Here is a 16,398-nt window from a genome sequence, read left to right as displayed (position 1 = left end):
TTGGTCCAGGAGCTGGGCTGAAGGAGATAGTGCTTCGCTCACCTGCTGGCCAGGGCCTGGAGCAGTCAGGAAGTTGCTCTGGCTGCCTTGCCCCAGGGCGGCTGGGTAGAACTCGGAGGGGGATGCAAGTTCTTGGCGCACCTGCAAGGGAGAAGGAACACGATGACGGCAACTCCCAACACAGTCCATTTCTTGAAGGGCCAGAGGAGGAGGCCCACTTTGACTGCATCAAAGGTTTCTGAATGCAAGCTCGACATCGGAGCCTTCCTGGATCAGTTCCAAGGTCCACCATAAAGCCAATGGCTCTAGAAAACCGACAAGCAGGGTGTCAGAGGCTAGCTGGCAGCAAATCACACAAGAGTGATTTTTATCAGAAGAACAGGATCTGCTGAGGAGTGCCAGGCCCGCGAGCACAGCAACTCTCTTCAATAAGTCTTGCTCCTAGGAGGCAGTTATGGAGACTACAGGTCCTTGCCTTCCCACAGCTCCTTAAATGTCCTCTTTCCCTGGGTCCTTCCCAAGCAATCTGAGACTACGTCGACACATCTGCCTCTGCTCCTCCCTCTTCATACCCCTTCTGATTCTGGGAGACCAACGGGTCTGTTGTAGAATTAGGGGAAGATCCTCCTGGCTTCACCAGTCTGCTACCTCTCTGCCTCTCCTGCTTTGGGTTCTGGAGCTCTCGGCGCCAACAATTCTCTCTGCTCCCTGTTACTTCCTCAACACTCCTCTTCCCAGTCTTCTCCCTCCGACCACTCATTGTTGTCCCACTACTACTCCCTGAGCTCTGAGCCTTCTTCCTTTGAGGGTCCCCCATCTGGGGCCTCCCATCATTCCTCCACATCCAACCAGTCCATGACACAGGACCCAAGGGCAGGAACGTTCTCCTGTTCGTGATCCGCAGCAACCGGGATTTAGAAGCATGCGGTCCACGATCCTCAGTAACTGTCAACACTCCTCACATCTGTGGCTCTGGAGCTTCAGAGCGAGCCAAATGAAAAGAACGCTTGGCTCCTAGGCACAAAGCTACTTACCTATGGAGAGTAAGGTAAAGGTAAAGGTAAAGGGACCCCTGACCATTAGGTCCGGTTGTGGCCGACTCTGGGGTTGCGGTGCTCATCTCGCTTTATTGGCCGAGGGAGCCGACGTACAGCTTCCGGGTCATGTGGTCAGCATGACTAAGCCGCTCCTGGCGAACCAGAGCAGCGCACGGAAACGCCGTTTACCTTCCCACCGGAGTGGTACCTATTTATCTACTTGTACTTTGACGTGCTTTTGAACTGCTAGGTTGGCGGGAGCAGGGACTGAGCAACGGGAGCTCACCCGCCGACCTTCTGATCAGCAAGCCCTAGGCTCTGTGGTTTAACCCACAGCGCCACCCGCGTCCCAAGCTGCCTGTTATAGACACAGCGTGAGAGGAGAGCTCCTGGCTTCCTAAAACGTGACCCCGCTCCCTGAATTCACCATTGCCCTGCTCTCTCCCCCAGCTCCCACCCATTTGTGCCGCATCATAAACTTTTCCTCTCCAACCTGCCTCCAGAAATCCGGGTTTCCTCTGCACCCCCAATTCCCAGAAGACCTGCCCTTCAGTTAATTCGCCCACCACAACGCCTAGTACCTGAAGCAGGGCTTGCTCTGGAGCCAGCTGGCTGCTGCAGAAGGCTGAGCTGTAGATGAAGGAAGGAGGGGGAGCCTGGTACAGCAGGCCTGTGGCTGGCAGCTTGGGAAGCTCCGCTGCCTGCAGGGCCGAGATCTCCACGTACTGCCCCTTGAGGGCCACCCCCGAAAGCAAGGCAGAGCTGGGCAAGACAGCGCCCCCGGCCGTCTGAGCAGGAGAAGTGGGGGCTGGGCTGGGCTGGAGGTACAGGTGCTGGGACCTAGTGAAGGAAGAAAGCCACAGGTCAGAATCAGAGATGGAAGTCCAGCCCCTGAAGAATCCTTGATAGGTAGCCGCCCAATCTCTGCTTAAAAACCTCCAACAAAGGAAGAAGAGGAGGAGGAGGAGTTTGGATTTGATATCCTGCTTTATCACTGCCTGAAGGAGTCTCAAAGCGGCTCACATTCTCCTGTTCCCTTCCTCCCCCACAACAAACACTCTGTGAGGTGAGTGGGGCTGAGAGACTTCAGAGAAGTGAGACTGGCCCAAGGTCACCCAGCAGCTGCATGTGGAGGAGCGGAGACGTGAACCCGGTTCCCCAGATTATGAGTCCACCGCTCTTAACCACTACACCACACTGGCTCCTAAGTCCACCACCTTCCCAAGGAGGAAGAAGTTGGGCTGATGAACCTCTGAAGCCGCCCGATTTGGTGTCACCCAGCTGGCCTAGTGCATATACGGTGACCTGCAACGACCTTTCCAGCCTGCTACCTGAGCTGCCTTCAGTCTTACCACAGAATTGCAGAGTTGGAAGGGACTCCCAACTGCAATGCAGGAATCTCAACTAGTTTATACATGACTAAAGAATCCCTGCAGACAGCCGTTCAACCTCTGCTTCAAAACCTCCAAGGAAGGAGGGTCCACCTCTTGTGGCAGTCTGTTCCACTGTCAAACAACTCCTACTGCCAAAAAGTTCTTCCTGATGTTTAGTCGGAATCTCCCCTTTCCTGTAACCTGAATCCACTGGTTCAGGTCCCACCCCCCTGAAGCAGCAGAAAACAAGCTTGCTTCATGTTCCACGTGGTGGCCCTCACGAAGATGGGTACAGTATCACCTTTGTGGACCAGATTCAAAGTGCTTCTCACAAAAGACAGGGTGGGAATGCATGCTATGCTGCAGAGGCTCTGAGGTGTCTCCCTGCCCGCAGACTGTCTTGCCAGAGTGGTGCATGCTCTGGTTATCTCCCTCTTGGACTACTGCAATGCGCTCTACGTGGGGCTACCTTTGAAGGTGACCCGGAAACTGCAATTAATCCAGAATGCGGCAGCTAGACTGGTGACTGGGAGCAGCCGCCGAGACCACATAACACTGGTCCTGAGAGATCTGCATTGGCTCCCAGTACGTTTCCGAGCACAATTCAAAGTTTTGGTGCTGACCTTTAAAGCCCTAAATGGCCTCGGTCCAGTATAGCTGAAGGAGTGTCTCCACCCCCATCATTCTGCCCGGACACTGAGGTCCAGCACCAAGGGCCTTCTGGCGGTTCCCTCACTGCGAGAAGTGAGGTTACAGGGAATCAGACAGAGGGCCTTCTCGGTAGTGGCGCCCGCCCTGTGGAACGTCCTCCCTTCAGATGTCGAGGAAATAAGCAGCCATCTTATTTTTAAAAGACACCTGAAGGCAGCCCTGTTTAGGGAAGTTTTTAATATTTAATGCTATATTGTTTTTAACACTCAAATGGGAGTGGCTGGGGAAACTCAGCCAGATGGGTGGGGTATAAATAATAAATTATTATTATTATTATTATCCCTGCCACAAGGGGAGCTTAGAGCCCCATATGCTCCCTGCCCTTACCTGTAGGTGTGCAGAGAAGGGGTGCTCGGTCGGTAGCTGCTGCCCCCGCTCGCGCCATGAAGCTGGGACTCCAGCTGGGCAGTTTGGACCTGCAGAAAGAGGATGCAAGGAACCTTTCAGAGGAGGCGGGAGAGCTAAAACCATTCCTCCTGAGCTGTGCCAGAGGCCCACAGCAACCCAAATTGGCCCCTCCTCTGCCCAATCTGCCAAGGTAGGTACCTGATTCCCGTAAAACAGCTCCGGGTACAGCCGCTGACCCTGGCCCCTCTCACCTGCTGGGAGGAAGAAGCACAGTCAACCACTGCTCTGGCTGGGAGCCGCATAACGTGAGCAATCTTCCCTTTCCGTTCCAAATGCCCCTCCATACCTGAGAACACGGACGTGTCTGCTGGGAGGCTGTGCAGGCAAGATGCTGGGGCTACGGGGAACGGGCGCGCCTCGCAGCCGCGACCAGGAGGCGCCTCGGGGGAAGCTCGGTGGCTGGGAGGGGCCAGCGGAAGCAGCTCCCACTCCCTGGGGGCCGAGGTCAGCTGCGGAGAGGGAGGAGGTAGGGGAGTCATTGGAGGCAACCAAGGCTCTAGGCTTCCTTTCTAAACAGACCAAATGTTTATTTCCCTCGTACAGATTTAAACTCTACCTTGCCATGTGCAAACATATACTAATAGAGAAATCATATTAACAGTTGAACCCCCTGCACTGCAATGACAGTAAATCTGGCAAAATATATTCCCTATCACCCAGGTCTAACAGCTGCATTTTTAACCTGCAGAGGTTTTGGGGGAAACTGCCAAGGGCAATCCTATGCACAACAGGTTGCAGAAATCAAGCCCCAAGATCGCTTGTACATCAGTATTTTTTCTGATTTTATCTTCCGTGGAATAGTAAAGGTAAAGGTACCCCTGCCCGTACGGGCCAGTCTTGCCAGACTCTAGGGTTGTGCGCTCATCTCACTCTACAGGCCGGGAGTCAGCGCTGTCCGGAGACACTTCCGGGTCACGTGGCCAGCGTGACGAAGCTGCTCTGGCGAACCGGCACCAGAGCAGCACACGGAACGCCGTTTACCTTCCCGCTATAAAGCGGTACCTATTTACCTACTTGCACTTAGGGGTGCTTTCGAACTGCTAGGTTGGCAGGAGCAGAGACTGAGCAACGGGAGCGCACCCCGCCGCGGGGATTCAAACCGCCGACCATGCGATCGGCAAGTCCTAGGCGCTGAGGTTTTACCCACAGCGCCACCCGCGTCCCCTGCTCCGTGGAATACGTGGTTTAAAAAGGTGCATGCTGTAACCTGCCCCGACACCTTAGGGTGAGGAGATAATAGATAGATAAAACTTTATTCGCATTAGCCAACGGCCACAGCAACATAAAACAAGCAATATATACAATTAAAAAGACAACAATGGTTAAAAGGGCAATCAAATGATCAAGATTATCATTCAGATAGTGGCCCTTAATCTCACTGCACCCTTGATAAACCTAGCAACCTTTGCGGTTGTCTGATCATTTTGATCTGATAAAAGAAAGAACAATGTGGCCGCAGATGGGCGGCCTGGGAAGGTAAGGAAGGGTGGGGTAATGATCTCATTCCTCAGAACAGGGTGAGGGGGAGGGGAGGGGAATATTAGTAATACGCAGCGGACTGATGGGGAGCAACAGCGAGGGGGGAGAGAGGTGTCCCTGCTCCCATCCAGGAATCTGGCCAAGACTGGCCTTTCAAAAGAGAAGCCAGTTTAATCCTGAGTTTACATCGTGATCCAAGAGACATGCAGAAACTGCAACAGGCCCCACAGCTGGAATGCAAGGTCACCCAGTGCCCAGCTAGCAAAGCCAAGCTCTTTGGCAGCCCTCCAAGCTGAACTCAAGGGGTGGGGGGTGGGAAGAGAAGAGGGAGCCCCAAATCAGTGCTGGCACGGCTTCCCTACTTACCCCCTCGGCAAGTCCCTGGTGCAGCTCTTCTTTGTCTGGCTTCGGCCCTTCGTTCACCATGAAGCGAAGGTCAGCATCCTGAAGGGGGCGAAAACCAGGGGGAGGGGGTTGGAATCTGAGTCTGGGACTTGGACGAGAAGGGACTGCAAAGCACATGCGTCTTGGCCCTTACCTTGTCGCTAGCGCCAAACTGGATGGGTGGGCAGGCCCCGGGGGACTCGAGCTGGGGGTTTGGCTCGGACGTCATCGCACCCAGACCCTCTGCGCTGTTGTCTTTTGCTTTCTCCACTCGCTGGGAACGCTCTGTGCCAATAGCACCAGGGGGAGGGTGGTCCCGGGGCAGCGGCTCAGGGGAGCTGCTCACCTGTCGCAGGAGGAGGAGAAGGGGTGGTGAAACTCACGGGCCCTTTGAGACCATGGGGGTGGCAAACAGTTTAGCCGGAGGGCAGTATCCAGGCTCACTTTCCAGAGGTGTTTTTTTTGGGGGGGGCGGGCGGGTTGAGGGGAAGTGCTGCGGCTGTTACTTCACATTTATTTAGCACCAACTGATGCTTGCAGCTGAAGTCGAAGCACTTAAAAAACAACATATATTTATGAGTGCAAAGACAGGCATGAAGGTATGTAAGGGGGAGAATTATGCCTGGTACTATTTTCAAAATCAGTGCAGGATTTCAGGGGGTGGAAGCTTACATTCCATGCCTGGATTATTGCCAGTTCCCCAAGATTAGAATATGTGAAAATCATTTATGCATATAATGGAATTCAATCTGGTGAAAAGCCTGGGCTAGTTTTGCTTGGATAAAATTTTAAGTGCAGAGACTTGCACGTCCTTCAATTATGCTACCCCTCCTGAATATACCGTATTTTTCGCTCTAAAAGACGCACCAGACGCACCTAGTTTTTGGAGGAGGAAAACAAGAAAAAAATATTCTGAATCTCAGAAGCCAGAACAGCAAGAGGGATCGCTGCGCAGTGAAAGCAGCAATCCCTTTTGCTGTTCTGGCTTCTGGGATAGCTGCACAGCCTGCATTCGCTCCATAAGACGCACACACATTTCCCCTTACTTTTTAGGAGGGGGAAAGTGAGTCTTACAGAGCAAAAAATACGGTACTTTCAGAAAGAGGAAGGGAAGTTGCCTGAAAGAATCCCAAAGCAAGAAGAACTTGGGATGCACGGTCTGTGTTAGCCACAAACGCACCCCACACCAAGATTCCTTGAAACCACCAACATGTGGACTCCTTTCTAGCAAGAAGAGGGCAGGGGAAGCTGTTCTGGAAAAGTGGAGCAGGATGCAGCTGTTGTGGCTGTTAAGGGGTGATGCTTTCTTTGCTGCTAAAAGGCTCTTTGTAAGGTGGGAATCCTCCTAAAAGCCTTGCAGTTCTCACAGATCCCCATTTGTAATGCCGAACCGAGGCAGAGGACCAAGTCCTAACTGGAGCAAAAATGACAAGAAGAGCTCGAGAGAGAAATGAGGTGGCTGAGTCAGGAGAACAGGCGATTTCAGAAGCCCAATCAGGATGGCAGAATCAACTGTGTCAAGAGGTGGCAATCACGGGAAGGGCAGTGGAAGAGCCAAAAGAGGACACCTCAGTCAGCGCAACACACACACACACACACACACACACACACACACACACACACCAGAAACCTTTGGGAGAGCTGTTTCAGTAAAACAGGGTGGGGTGGAACCAATCCAGTAAAGGAAACCATTAAGGCAGTGGTGGCCAAGCTCGGCCCTCCAGATGTTTTGGGACTACAATTCCCACCATCCCTGACCACTGGTCCTGTTAGCTAGGGATGATGGGAGTCGTAGTCCCAAAACAGCTGGAGGGCCGAGTTTGGCCACCGCTGCATTAAGGAAACCAATGCAGCTGCATGCTTTATATCAGTGCTGACTGAAGATGTGGCGACACCCCAGAGTTACTTGTGTACCTTCTTCTCCTTCAGCAGACTGGAGTCTCTGGCTGGCGGGGGCCGCCTCCTCTGCTCTTTAGGCTCTGCTCCCTCCGGTCCAGCTGAAGCGGCAGCGGCTGCATCCTCGGTGCTTTTGCCGATGGCTCCGCTGCGCTTGGCCCCAGCGTCTGGTGTGGCCTTCAGACCCCCGTCGGGAGAGCTGCGCTGACTGCAGGTGGCCGAGGAGACCTGTGAGTCGCTGCTGAGGTCGACCCCGCTGTCAGACAGGCTCATCTGGGCAAGGGGCAAAGCAGAGTCAGGAAACAGGCTTAGGGGACAGAAAATAATAATAATTTATTATTTATACCCCGCCCATCTGACTGAGTTTCCCCAGCCAATCAAGTGTTAAAAACAATACAGCATTAAATATTAAAAACCTCCCTAAACAGGGCTGCCTCCAGATGTCTTTTAAAAATAAGATAGCTGCTTATTTCCTTGACATCTGATGGGAGGGCGTTCCACAGGGCGGTTGCCACTACCGAGAAGGCCCTCTTCCTGGTTCCCTCACGTCTCGCAGCGAGGGAACCGCCAGAAGGCCCTCAGCGCTGGACCTCAGTGTCTGGGCAGAACAATGGGGGTGGAGACGCTCCTTCAGGTATAGAGCACCGAGGTCGTTTAGGGCTTTAAAGGTCAGCACCAACACTTTGAATTGTGCTCGGAAAGCTCCCTCATCGGCAAAGTCCGGCTCCGCCCTGGAAAGGGAGCCTCTGCAGAGCATGCGCCTGATCCATGCCATCTCAACGGACCTCACCTCCGTACTAGCAACCTCTTCAAAGGCATTCAGAGGGTCGATCCAGGGCTCCACAGAGGCAGGGCGGTAGCTCTTTCGGGAGGAGTCTGATGAAACAAAACACAGGGGCACCTCTGAACCAGGAATGTTTGCTCTCTCTTCCCTGATCCCAAAAGCTGCTCCCTCTCGCTGCCAGTTCTGATTTCCCAGCCTGCCCCAGGAACATGGCCTTTCCTTCTTCTCCGCATGCTTGCAATAACTCACTGGAATTCAGCTGGTTCCAGATCTGTGGGGCGAGCCCCTCGGACACTGGAACACTCCTGCTACGAGGTTCGCCAGGGGTCTCCTCTTTGGGGGCCGAGAAGCCAGGGCCACTGGGGAAGGGAATGGGGTCCTGAGAGAGACAGGGGACAGACACATACGTGAGACCTTGAGAAGCTGAGCAGCCTTCCTTTTTAAAAAAAAATAAAAAAAATTATTGAATGATTTTATGTTACAAAAAAATTACAACCATACTACCACAAAGTATAATTGAGAAATAAAAATTACATACATCAATATTTTGTTTGTTATTTACCGTCTTATTTCCTCCCAAACATTCCATACAAAACACACACCCGCACAAACATAAAGATAAATAGAAAATAAGGATAATAATGAAAATAAATATTTTGACTTCCTGTCAAGTCCCTTTGCATATGTTTTATCTTATAACTGAACGTACACAAAACAATAAACCTTTCTATATAAATTTTCCAATACATTCAGAAAACATAATAAATCCTTAATTGTTATCCACCTCCTTTTACTTCGTCACTCGAATGCTAGCACAGAGTCAAAACTATTATCTTCTATAACCATCCCATTTTCCCACAAATTTTTGCTTTGAGTTTCCTCTGAGTTTGCTAGTCAATTGAGCCATCTCCATAAATTCCTCTAATTTAATTTGCCAATCTGTTATTTTTGGAGCCTCCTGATCTTTCCATCCCTTGGCCACGAGTATTTGAACTGCTGCAGTTGCAACCTTCCTTCTGCTTCATGCCACGCGATTACATAAAAAGAGAAAATTGCTTACCTGCTGGAGCAGGTCTTGCTTCCGGGGCCGTTCCCGGCGCTTTGCAGAAAAGCCACCCAATGCACCGGACTCCTTCACTGGGGCACTGCTGGAGAGAAGCAGCTGGTTCTTGTCCAGGAAGCAAGAGTCTGAATTGGGGGGTGGGGGTGGAAAAAAACAGCAAAATGGAATTGCAGTGGGGAAGGAGCAGGCATCTGGTCCCCGCCGAGACCAGAAGCACTTGGAAATGCAGTTCAACAAGACCTGCCAAAGCCAATTAGCAGCCGATCTTAGAATCATAGAGTTGGAAGGAACCCTAACCCACTGCAATGCAGGAATTTCAACATGCAGCCCCCCATCCAATCTGAAACCGTACTGGGCCCTGCTTAGCTTTGGAAATGTAAGGCCGTATTGTGCATTGGGAGAACCGATGCAGCACTTGTTAGCTCCTAGAAAGTCCCTTGTGGGGGATTGGGGAGAGGGACGGGCATCTTGAAATAACTACAGCCCCCTGGAGCAATGGAAGAGCTGATTAGCGCACTCAGCAGATGTACTGGTCATGTGTCCCATCACGCTTGTCAACTGAGCCAAGTAAGATAATGACCAATGGGCAAATTACCGTCTTTTTCCATTTATAAGACTAGGTACCCCCCCCCCAAAATAATGCCAAAAATTTGGGAAGCTGTCCTTTTGGGGCAGGATTTCTACAATTAAGATGAACGTGCTCCCAAGGATGTTATTTTTGTTTCAGACAATCCCCATAATTAAGGGGAGTGGAACCTTTAAAGATTGGCAAAAAGTGATATCAAGGTATATCTGGCAGGGCAAGAAGCCAAGAATAAAATATAAATTACTTACAGATGCGAAAGAAAGAGGAGGCTTCGCCCTGCCAGATTTGAAACTATATTATGAGGCAGCATGTATTTGCTGGTTAAAGGATTGGATTAAGCTAGAAAACAAGGAATTATTAGATCTTGAAGGTTTCGATAACAGGTTTGGGTGGCACGCTTATTTATGGTGTGATAAGAAAAAGGTTCATAAAGGATTTGGAAACCACATCTTCAGGAACTCGTTAATAGAAGTATGGGACAGGTACAAAAGTCTTTTAGAACCAAGGGTTCCACATTGGTTATCTCCGTTAGAGGTTATGAGTGTAAAGAAAGTGAATATGAGAGGTAATTGGGCTACATACGGAGAATTGGTAATGAAGGAAGGAGGAAAATGGAAACTAAAACCATATGAACAAGTTAAGGACTATGTATATGATTGGTTACACTACTTCCAGGTAAATGAAATGTTTAAGAAAGATGCAAAGGAAAAGGGGTATACATCTCCCCCCATTTTCTTAAATCGGAGTGCCCCAAAATAAGGGGCGTCTAATAGACAGAAAAGATACGGTAATTGATCGCCAAGAATGAATTTCACTTCCAAGAGAAAGAAATCCAGATCCCCTGGTTACTAAGCAGAGACTCTGCCCATTACCTGAGCTGCCACTGTTCCTACTCTCAAAGCGTCGCAGTGGGAGGGCAGAGGAGTTGCTGCCTCCAGGCCCCAGGAAGGGAGGCTGGGCAGGTCCAGGGGAGGCTGGCTTTGTGTGGCGGCTGCCCAGTTCAGCCAGAGCCTGCTGGATGCCAGCTGGGTCGCTGTGGATGACGCGGTCCAAACGATACACTGTGCTGGTGGTGGGTGCTGGGGGAAGGCTCAGGCCTGGAGAGTGGTCATCGGTGTTCCGGCTAGAGGAGGAGCAGGAAGCAGGAAACATTATGGCAGCAGACTGGGGATTTCCTTGGCTGTTTCTCCCTCCCTCTCCATCAACAAGTCATCTTCAAAATTCCCGGTTTTTGATGGCGACCATTTCTCTTACGGAATTTATGTAGGACTGCCCTGTCTTCGGTCTGTTCCCAACTTCCCATGGTCAAACTAGATTCCTTCCTCTGTTATTTACCACTAAGGGGCTGAAGATTTGTTAACTTTTGTGGCAAAATGAGAGTGGGGCATAACGTTCCACAAATATGCTTTAAAAGAATAGTACTGGAGAAGGGAAACAAGGGACAGAATTCATGCAAGTTTTTGCACGCACAGAATGAGGCCCACTCACGTGTCGTGACTCCCCAACCCCTAAATCTGCTCTGGAGGTTTGGAGGAACAGGAAAGTTAGGCGGAGGAAAGTCACATTGCGGAGGTGGACTTTGTTGGATGAAATAATACCTCACATAGCACTCTATGTGGGGCTGCCCTTGAGACTGACCCAGAAACTCCAGCAGGTGCAGAATGCCGCAGTGAGACTCCTTATGGGGTCCTCGCTGCGAGATCACATTCACCCGGTGCTATACCAGCTGCACTGGCTCCCGGTGGAGTACAGGATCGGGTTTTAGGTGATGGCTTTAACCTTTAAAGCCCTATACGGCCTAGGACCCTCGTACCTACGGGACCGCCTCTCCTGGTATGTCCCATGGAGGAACTTACGGTCTTCAAATAAAAACATCTTGGAGGTCCCGGGCCACAGGGAGGTTAGGCTGGCCTCAACCAGAGCCAGGGCTTTTTCGGCCGTGGCCCCGATCTGGTGAAACGCTCTGTCACAAGAGACTAGGGCCCTGCGGGACTTGACATCTTTCCGCAGGGCCTGCGAGACAGAGCTGTTCCACCAGGCCTTTGGCCAAGGAACAGCCTGACCTCCTCTTTTGGTAATTCTTCACAGAACTCTAGCCCAATGGTTGCCATTAATTTGATTCTGAATTGATTTTAGAATGAATTGATTTTAGAATGTATTTCAATTAACTGATTTTATGTAAACTGCTATTTTTACTGTTGTTAGCCACTCTGAGCCTGGCTTTGGCTGGGGAGGGCAGGATATAAATTAATTATTATTATTATTGTTATTATTGATATTATTACTAGCCAAATGCCACCCGTGTTTCCTTTTCAATCTTTTTTTCTATTTACCTCTCTGCCATTCCAGTTTTGTCTACCAATCCCCTGCCCCCTCCATCTTTCTCCTCCGAGTACTTGCCTGCGATTCTTGGGAGAGGGCCAGCTCCTCTTGTCCCCTCCACTGCGCCCGCCACCACTCCCTCCACGGCCAGCCTTGCCTCCTCCTCCTGGGCCGGGGTTGGAGCGTCGGTTCTGCCGGTCCATGCCAGGCCTCTGGCTGGAGAAGCTGCGTTTGGACATCTCCTTCCTCTGGGCTAAGCTGAGCTCGTTGTTGGAGGGCCGCCCGCCCACCGAAGGCGCCCCAGAGCAGCCACCTTTGAGGAAGGCGGTGGGGGGAGGCCCGCCAGGCGCCGGTTCCTTCTCCCCGCCGCCCCGGCGCTCCGTGAAGTCGCTGCTCTCCGAAGCCGTCTCCCACTCCTCATTCGCCTGGTCCGAGTTCTGGTTGGACAAGTCGGGAGATTTTGTGCCAGCTACGCGCCGGGCAGCCGATTCCTCAGGGAGCGGGGCGGCAGGGGCCGGGGAGAACGGTTGGCCGGCCCTCTGCTCGCCGTTGAGTCGGGCCGCGTTCTCGCGCTCCTGTTTCAGCCTCCGGAAGCGGGGTGGCTTGTCCTGCTGCTGCGAACGCCCGTGGCGCCGGCGGCGGGGTGGCCGGTCAAAGCCACGGTCCGAGCCAGGGCCAAGAGGTGGCGGAGGTGGCTGCTGCTTTAAGGGGGCCTGGAAACCACCGGATTCCTCTGGGGCCATTGCCGGAGGGCCTGACGGCGCCTTCTCTTTGCCCGAGGGCTCCAGAACCACCTCTTGCTGCTTCTCAGGCTTCTTATTGGGCTGGGGCTTGGAAGGAGGGCTCCACCCCCCAGGGGGCGCCCGGCCACCACCTCGGCCCCGGCGTGAGGGAACGCCGCGAGGGGTGAAGACACGCCCGCCACGGGTGCCAGGGTCCGAGAGGCGCGGAGGCAGCTTGTCGGCAAAGCGAGGCAAGCCAGGGTGCTGGGAGGAGGGGGCCATGGCAGAAGTCACAGGAGGGGCCCGGCTGCGATGGCTGGGGGCCGGCTCCTTGGCCACCTCCTTGTCCGAGTGGGCCACGTCGCTGGCGCTCTCGTGCGTCTCGCTGCCCGTCTCGGAGCCCCGCTGGCGCCGCCGCTTGGGTATCTCTTCGTACTCCGAGCCTTCGCTGCGTGTCTCGCTGGCGTTGCGCGGGCGGAAGGTGGAGCCTGGCCCGGCCGCTTTGCCCACGCCGTCATCCAGCCGGTAGAAGGGTTCGCGGTAGCTGCGGAACTCCCGGCTTCTCCCGCGCCCCCCTCTCCCGCGCCCGCTATAGGCACCCCGGAAACCTCGCCCTCGGGCAAAGTACTCTCCTCGGCCCCTGGCCCGCCCCCGGCCGGCGTAGCCGCCACGCTCGTAGGGGGGCTCCCGGCGCCGCCGGCTTGGCGACAGTGTGCCAGTGTGCTGCTGCTCTTTGGGTGGCATCACTGTTCCGCCGTTCACCACCGGCTTGGCCTTGTTCTCCTTGCCCGCTTTCGGAGGCTCTTTAGGGAGCTCGGGTTTGCTGCCCGCCGCCTCGGCCCCCTCTTTGGCCTTCCCAGCGGAGCGCATCTCCTCGCTTTCGTCTTTTGCCTCCTTAGGGGGAGGCGGCGGCTTCTTGATGGGCCCGGCTCGCCGTGGGGCCTTGTCCCCGGAAATCTCCTCAATCCTCCGGCTGCTGCCGGGACGGGGCCCCCAGCGCGTCTCCGTCTTGGACTCGCGCCGCGGCTGCTTGTGGAATTCATGCTGTTGCCGCGGGGGCTTCTCCATCCGCCGCAGGACCTCCTCTTTGACCAGAGGCTCCTCCTTGGGCTGCTCCGAGGGAGGCTTCTTAGCCACCACTGGTCGAATGACAGGAGGCTCAGCCGTCTTGATCTCTTCTGGGGGGTCACGGTGCAGCAGCTGGGGCTCCTCCTCGCTCTTGCGGGGCAGCTGGACCGGCGGCTCAGGGCGCCCGTTTCTGCTCACCTCTGTGGGTGCCGTCAGAGCCATGGTGGCCTGCCAAGGGGGACCCGCTCGCGGTGGCTCATCCACTGGGAAGCGGTGCATTGAGGCAGGGTTGCCGTTTTCGGAGAAACCCTGGTAGTTCCCCATGTAGGGCTGGGGAGTGATGGCCTCACGCAGGCGAACTGGAGGGGTCTCGCTCCTAAAGGAAGGAGAGCAAGGGTGATTGAAAGGTCCTCTATTCTGACGACCCCAAGCAGTGTCAGCTGTCACTCCAAACTGCCACAAGTGGCAGGAGAGCCTCAACCGCTAGGGGTAGGACACAAGACCATGGGCCCATCCCACTGTCATTACTGCAGTCAAGAAACTGTAAGGCCCCCAACTCCATGACTTGCTAGTGGTTCCAATAACAAAAGGAAGGCCTTCAAAACAAACATGGGACAACCTCAGCCTCCCCCCGCTGCGAGATCTTGCTCCCAGCCAACCCAACAGACTACCTCCAGACGTTCGCTCACCGTAAGCCCTTCTCTTCCTCTTCCTGCTGCCGAAGGGATGCCGTTTGAGACCTCGAGTCTGCACCGGAAGGGGCATTGGTGAAGACATCTCCAGCCCAGGCCAGCTTGGGATCAACCGGCGGAGTGCCACGCTCTCGGAGGATCGAAGGATGGCGTTCAAACTGCTCTGAACTGGAGCCCCCGCTGTCTGATCGCTCACGGGGCAGGAGACCTGAGGGGTGAACAGAAGACACACCCATTGCGAGTCAGGCCTACCGGCTCCGACGGTCTTCTATAAGGCTGCCTGGTCAAATGCACTTGGACAAGCCTGGACTTCTTTTCTTCAGCTCTACTTACCAGAAGGATGGACCCCAGGGGGGTAGAAGTCTATGGGGGGCCGCCCTTGCATCACACGTGGGTCCATGTAAGGCGGAATCATCATCCAGCGAGGATCAAAGTTCATCTGCGGCATGGGGGGCGGCCTTCCAATGGAGCCGGGGTACATGCCTTTGGGCGGGGCCTGCTGTGCTGGGGGCGGGGCCGGGGGTTGCTGCTGCCCTGCTGGCCCAGGCTGAGCATGGACGCTGCCTGAGGGGCCCATGGCAGCCAGAGGAGCCCCTGTTGCCTGCTGCTGGGAAGAGGAAGCCATTGGGGACTGGACTTGGCTGTGTTGTTGCTGCTGCTGCTGCTGCTGCTGCTGCCATTGCTGCTGCTGCTTCAGTAACTGCTCCTGAAAAGGGGGTTGGGGGGCAAAGAAGAGAGAGGGCTCTTTCAGTGACCTCAACAGCACACTAATGAGAGACCCTCACTTCCTGCGACACGTGTGTCGTTGGATAGAGAAGTTATGAGTTGCTCAGGTAGCTGCGAGGACATCAGGGGGTGTCAGAGACCCTAGTCTAAAGACTCATCACTGCAACGGAAGCTCAGCCAAGTTGCTTCCTTATATTGGCCCCACCCCAACTACCCCTTCCCCTGTTAGGAGCAAGTGCCTAGCCCAGGCGCCTGCCTCCACCCCCTGTACCTGCTGCTGCCGCTGGAATCGTGGAGGCAATGACTTCTGGTACTTGGAATAGCTGAGGGTCTGAGCCGGAGGCGGCTGGCGGGCCTGAAGGACCGTCTCGGATTTGGGCTCCACCTTGGCTGGGGCGGGAGTGGCTGGGAGAGCAGGACCAGGCAAGGTGGGTGGCTCTTCCCGCACTTCGGGGACTTCCTTGGGAGGCGGAGCCACAGCGGGCTCAGCTGTAGTAGACATGCACAAGACACAAAAGAAAGGCAGGCTTTGTAAGGCAGCAGGCGGACTCTGGGTTCAACCTTGCCAATCTCTGGAGCCCGGGGTGGGGAGCCTGCAGCCCTTCACAGGGAAGCTGGGACTCTCAATTTCTGGCCTGGCCTATGGTCAGGCATGATGGCAGTTCACAGTCTAGCATCGCATGAGGGGGGCACAGATCCCCGAAGCCCTGTATGCACCACCACCAAATCAGCAGGCAAGACGGCATGCTGCACGGACCTTGCCAGGGACGTGAGATGCTGCCTGATGCCAGGTCAGGCCTTTGGGCCACCTAGCTTCTCCCAGACTCACTCCCAGGTGAAATCTTGGGAGAGCCACTGCCAATACAGTACTGAACTAGGTGGACCCAATGGTAAGAACTCAGGATGAAGATGATGACACAGCTTCCTATGTCCCTATGACTCAAATGACAGCAACATCACCTGACAGCTTGCCATGTGTGTAATGGCCACTGCAACACACAGCACTGGGCTCCTTTGGGGCGGGAGGGCAACGTAGATATTCAATAAATAAATAAAATGGGAGATTTGTACCATCAGCCAAGAATTATTTGGCCATGAGAAACACAATGTGGCATGTCTGCAGGCAGATCAGGCCGAGGTGCCTTCC

General features: G+C 54.1%; 1 protein-coding gene across 7 annotated transcripts in view; it reads right to left on the bottom strand.

The window, feature by feature from the left end:
• The window catches only part of PRRC2A (proline rich coiled-coil 2A), a 43,299-nt gene that overhangs the window by 2,172 nt on the left and 24,729 nt on the right, over positions 1–16,398 (bottom strand). For 2 of the 7 annotated variants that reach the window (XM_053379062.1, XM_053379063.1), the window contains exons 13-28: positions 15,523–15,740; positions 14,859–15,231; positions 14,523–14,733; positions 12,122–14,209; positions 10,594–10,844; positions 9,133–9,260; positions 8,322–8,451; positions 8,079–8,164; positions 7,307–7,561; positions 5,547–5,738; positions 5,375–5,452; positions 3,816–4,038; positions 3,668–3,723; positions 3,449–3,537; positions 1,619–1,877; positions 43–141 (exon numbers count right to left, since the gene is read on the bottom strand). In XM_053379062.1, the coding sequence (XP_053235037.1) occupies positions 43–141; positions 1,619–1,877; positions 3,449–3,537; positions 3,668–3,723; positions 3,816–4,038; positions 5,375–5,452; positions 5,547–5,738; positions 7,307–7,561; positions 8,079–8,164; positions 8,322–8,451; positions 9,133–9,260; positions 10,594–10,844; positions 12,122–14,209; positions 14,523–14,733; positions 14,859–15,231; positions 15,523–15,740 (4,736 nt within the window). The remainder of the gene's footprint in view (positions 1–42; positions 142–1,618; positions 1,878–3,448; positions 3,538–3,667; positions 3,724–3,815; positions 4,039–5,374; positions 5,453–5,546; positions 5,739–7,306; positions 7,562–8,078; positions 8,165–8,321; positions 8,452–9,132; positions 9,261–10,593; positions 10,845–12,121; positions 14,210–14,522; positions 14,734–14,858; positions 15,232–15,522; positions 15,741–16,398) is intronic. The other 5 variants (XM_053379064.1, XM_053379065.1, XM_053379066.1 and 2 more) reach the window with 5 other exon arrangements.

The sequence above is a fragment of the Podarcis raffonei genome, chromosome 2, assembly GCF_027172205.1.
Source record: "Podarcis raffonei isolate rPodRaf1 chromosome 2, rPodRaf1.pri, whole genome shotgun sequence".
NCBI lineage: Eukaryota > Metazoa > Chordata > Lepidosauria > Squamata > Lacertidae > Podarcis > Podarcis raffonei.
This window is presented reverse-complemented; position numbering and strand designations above follow the sequence as displayed.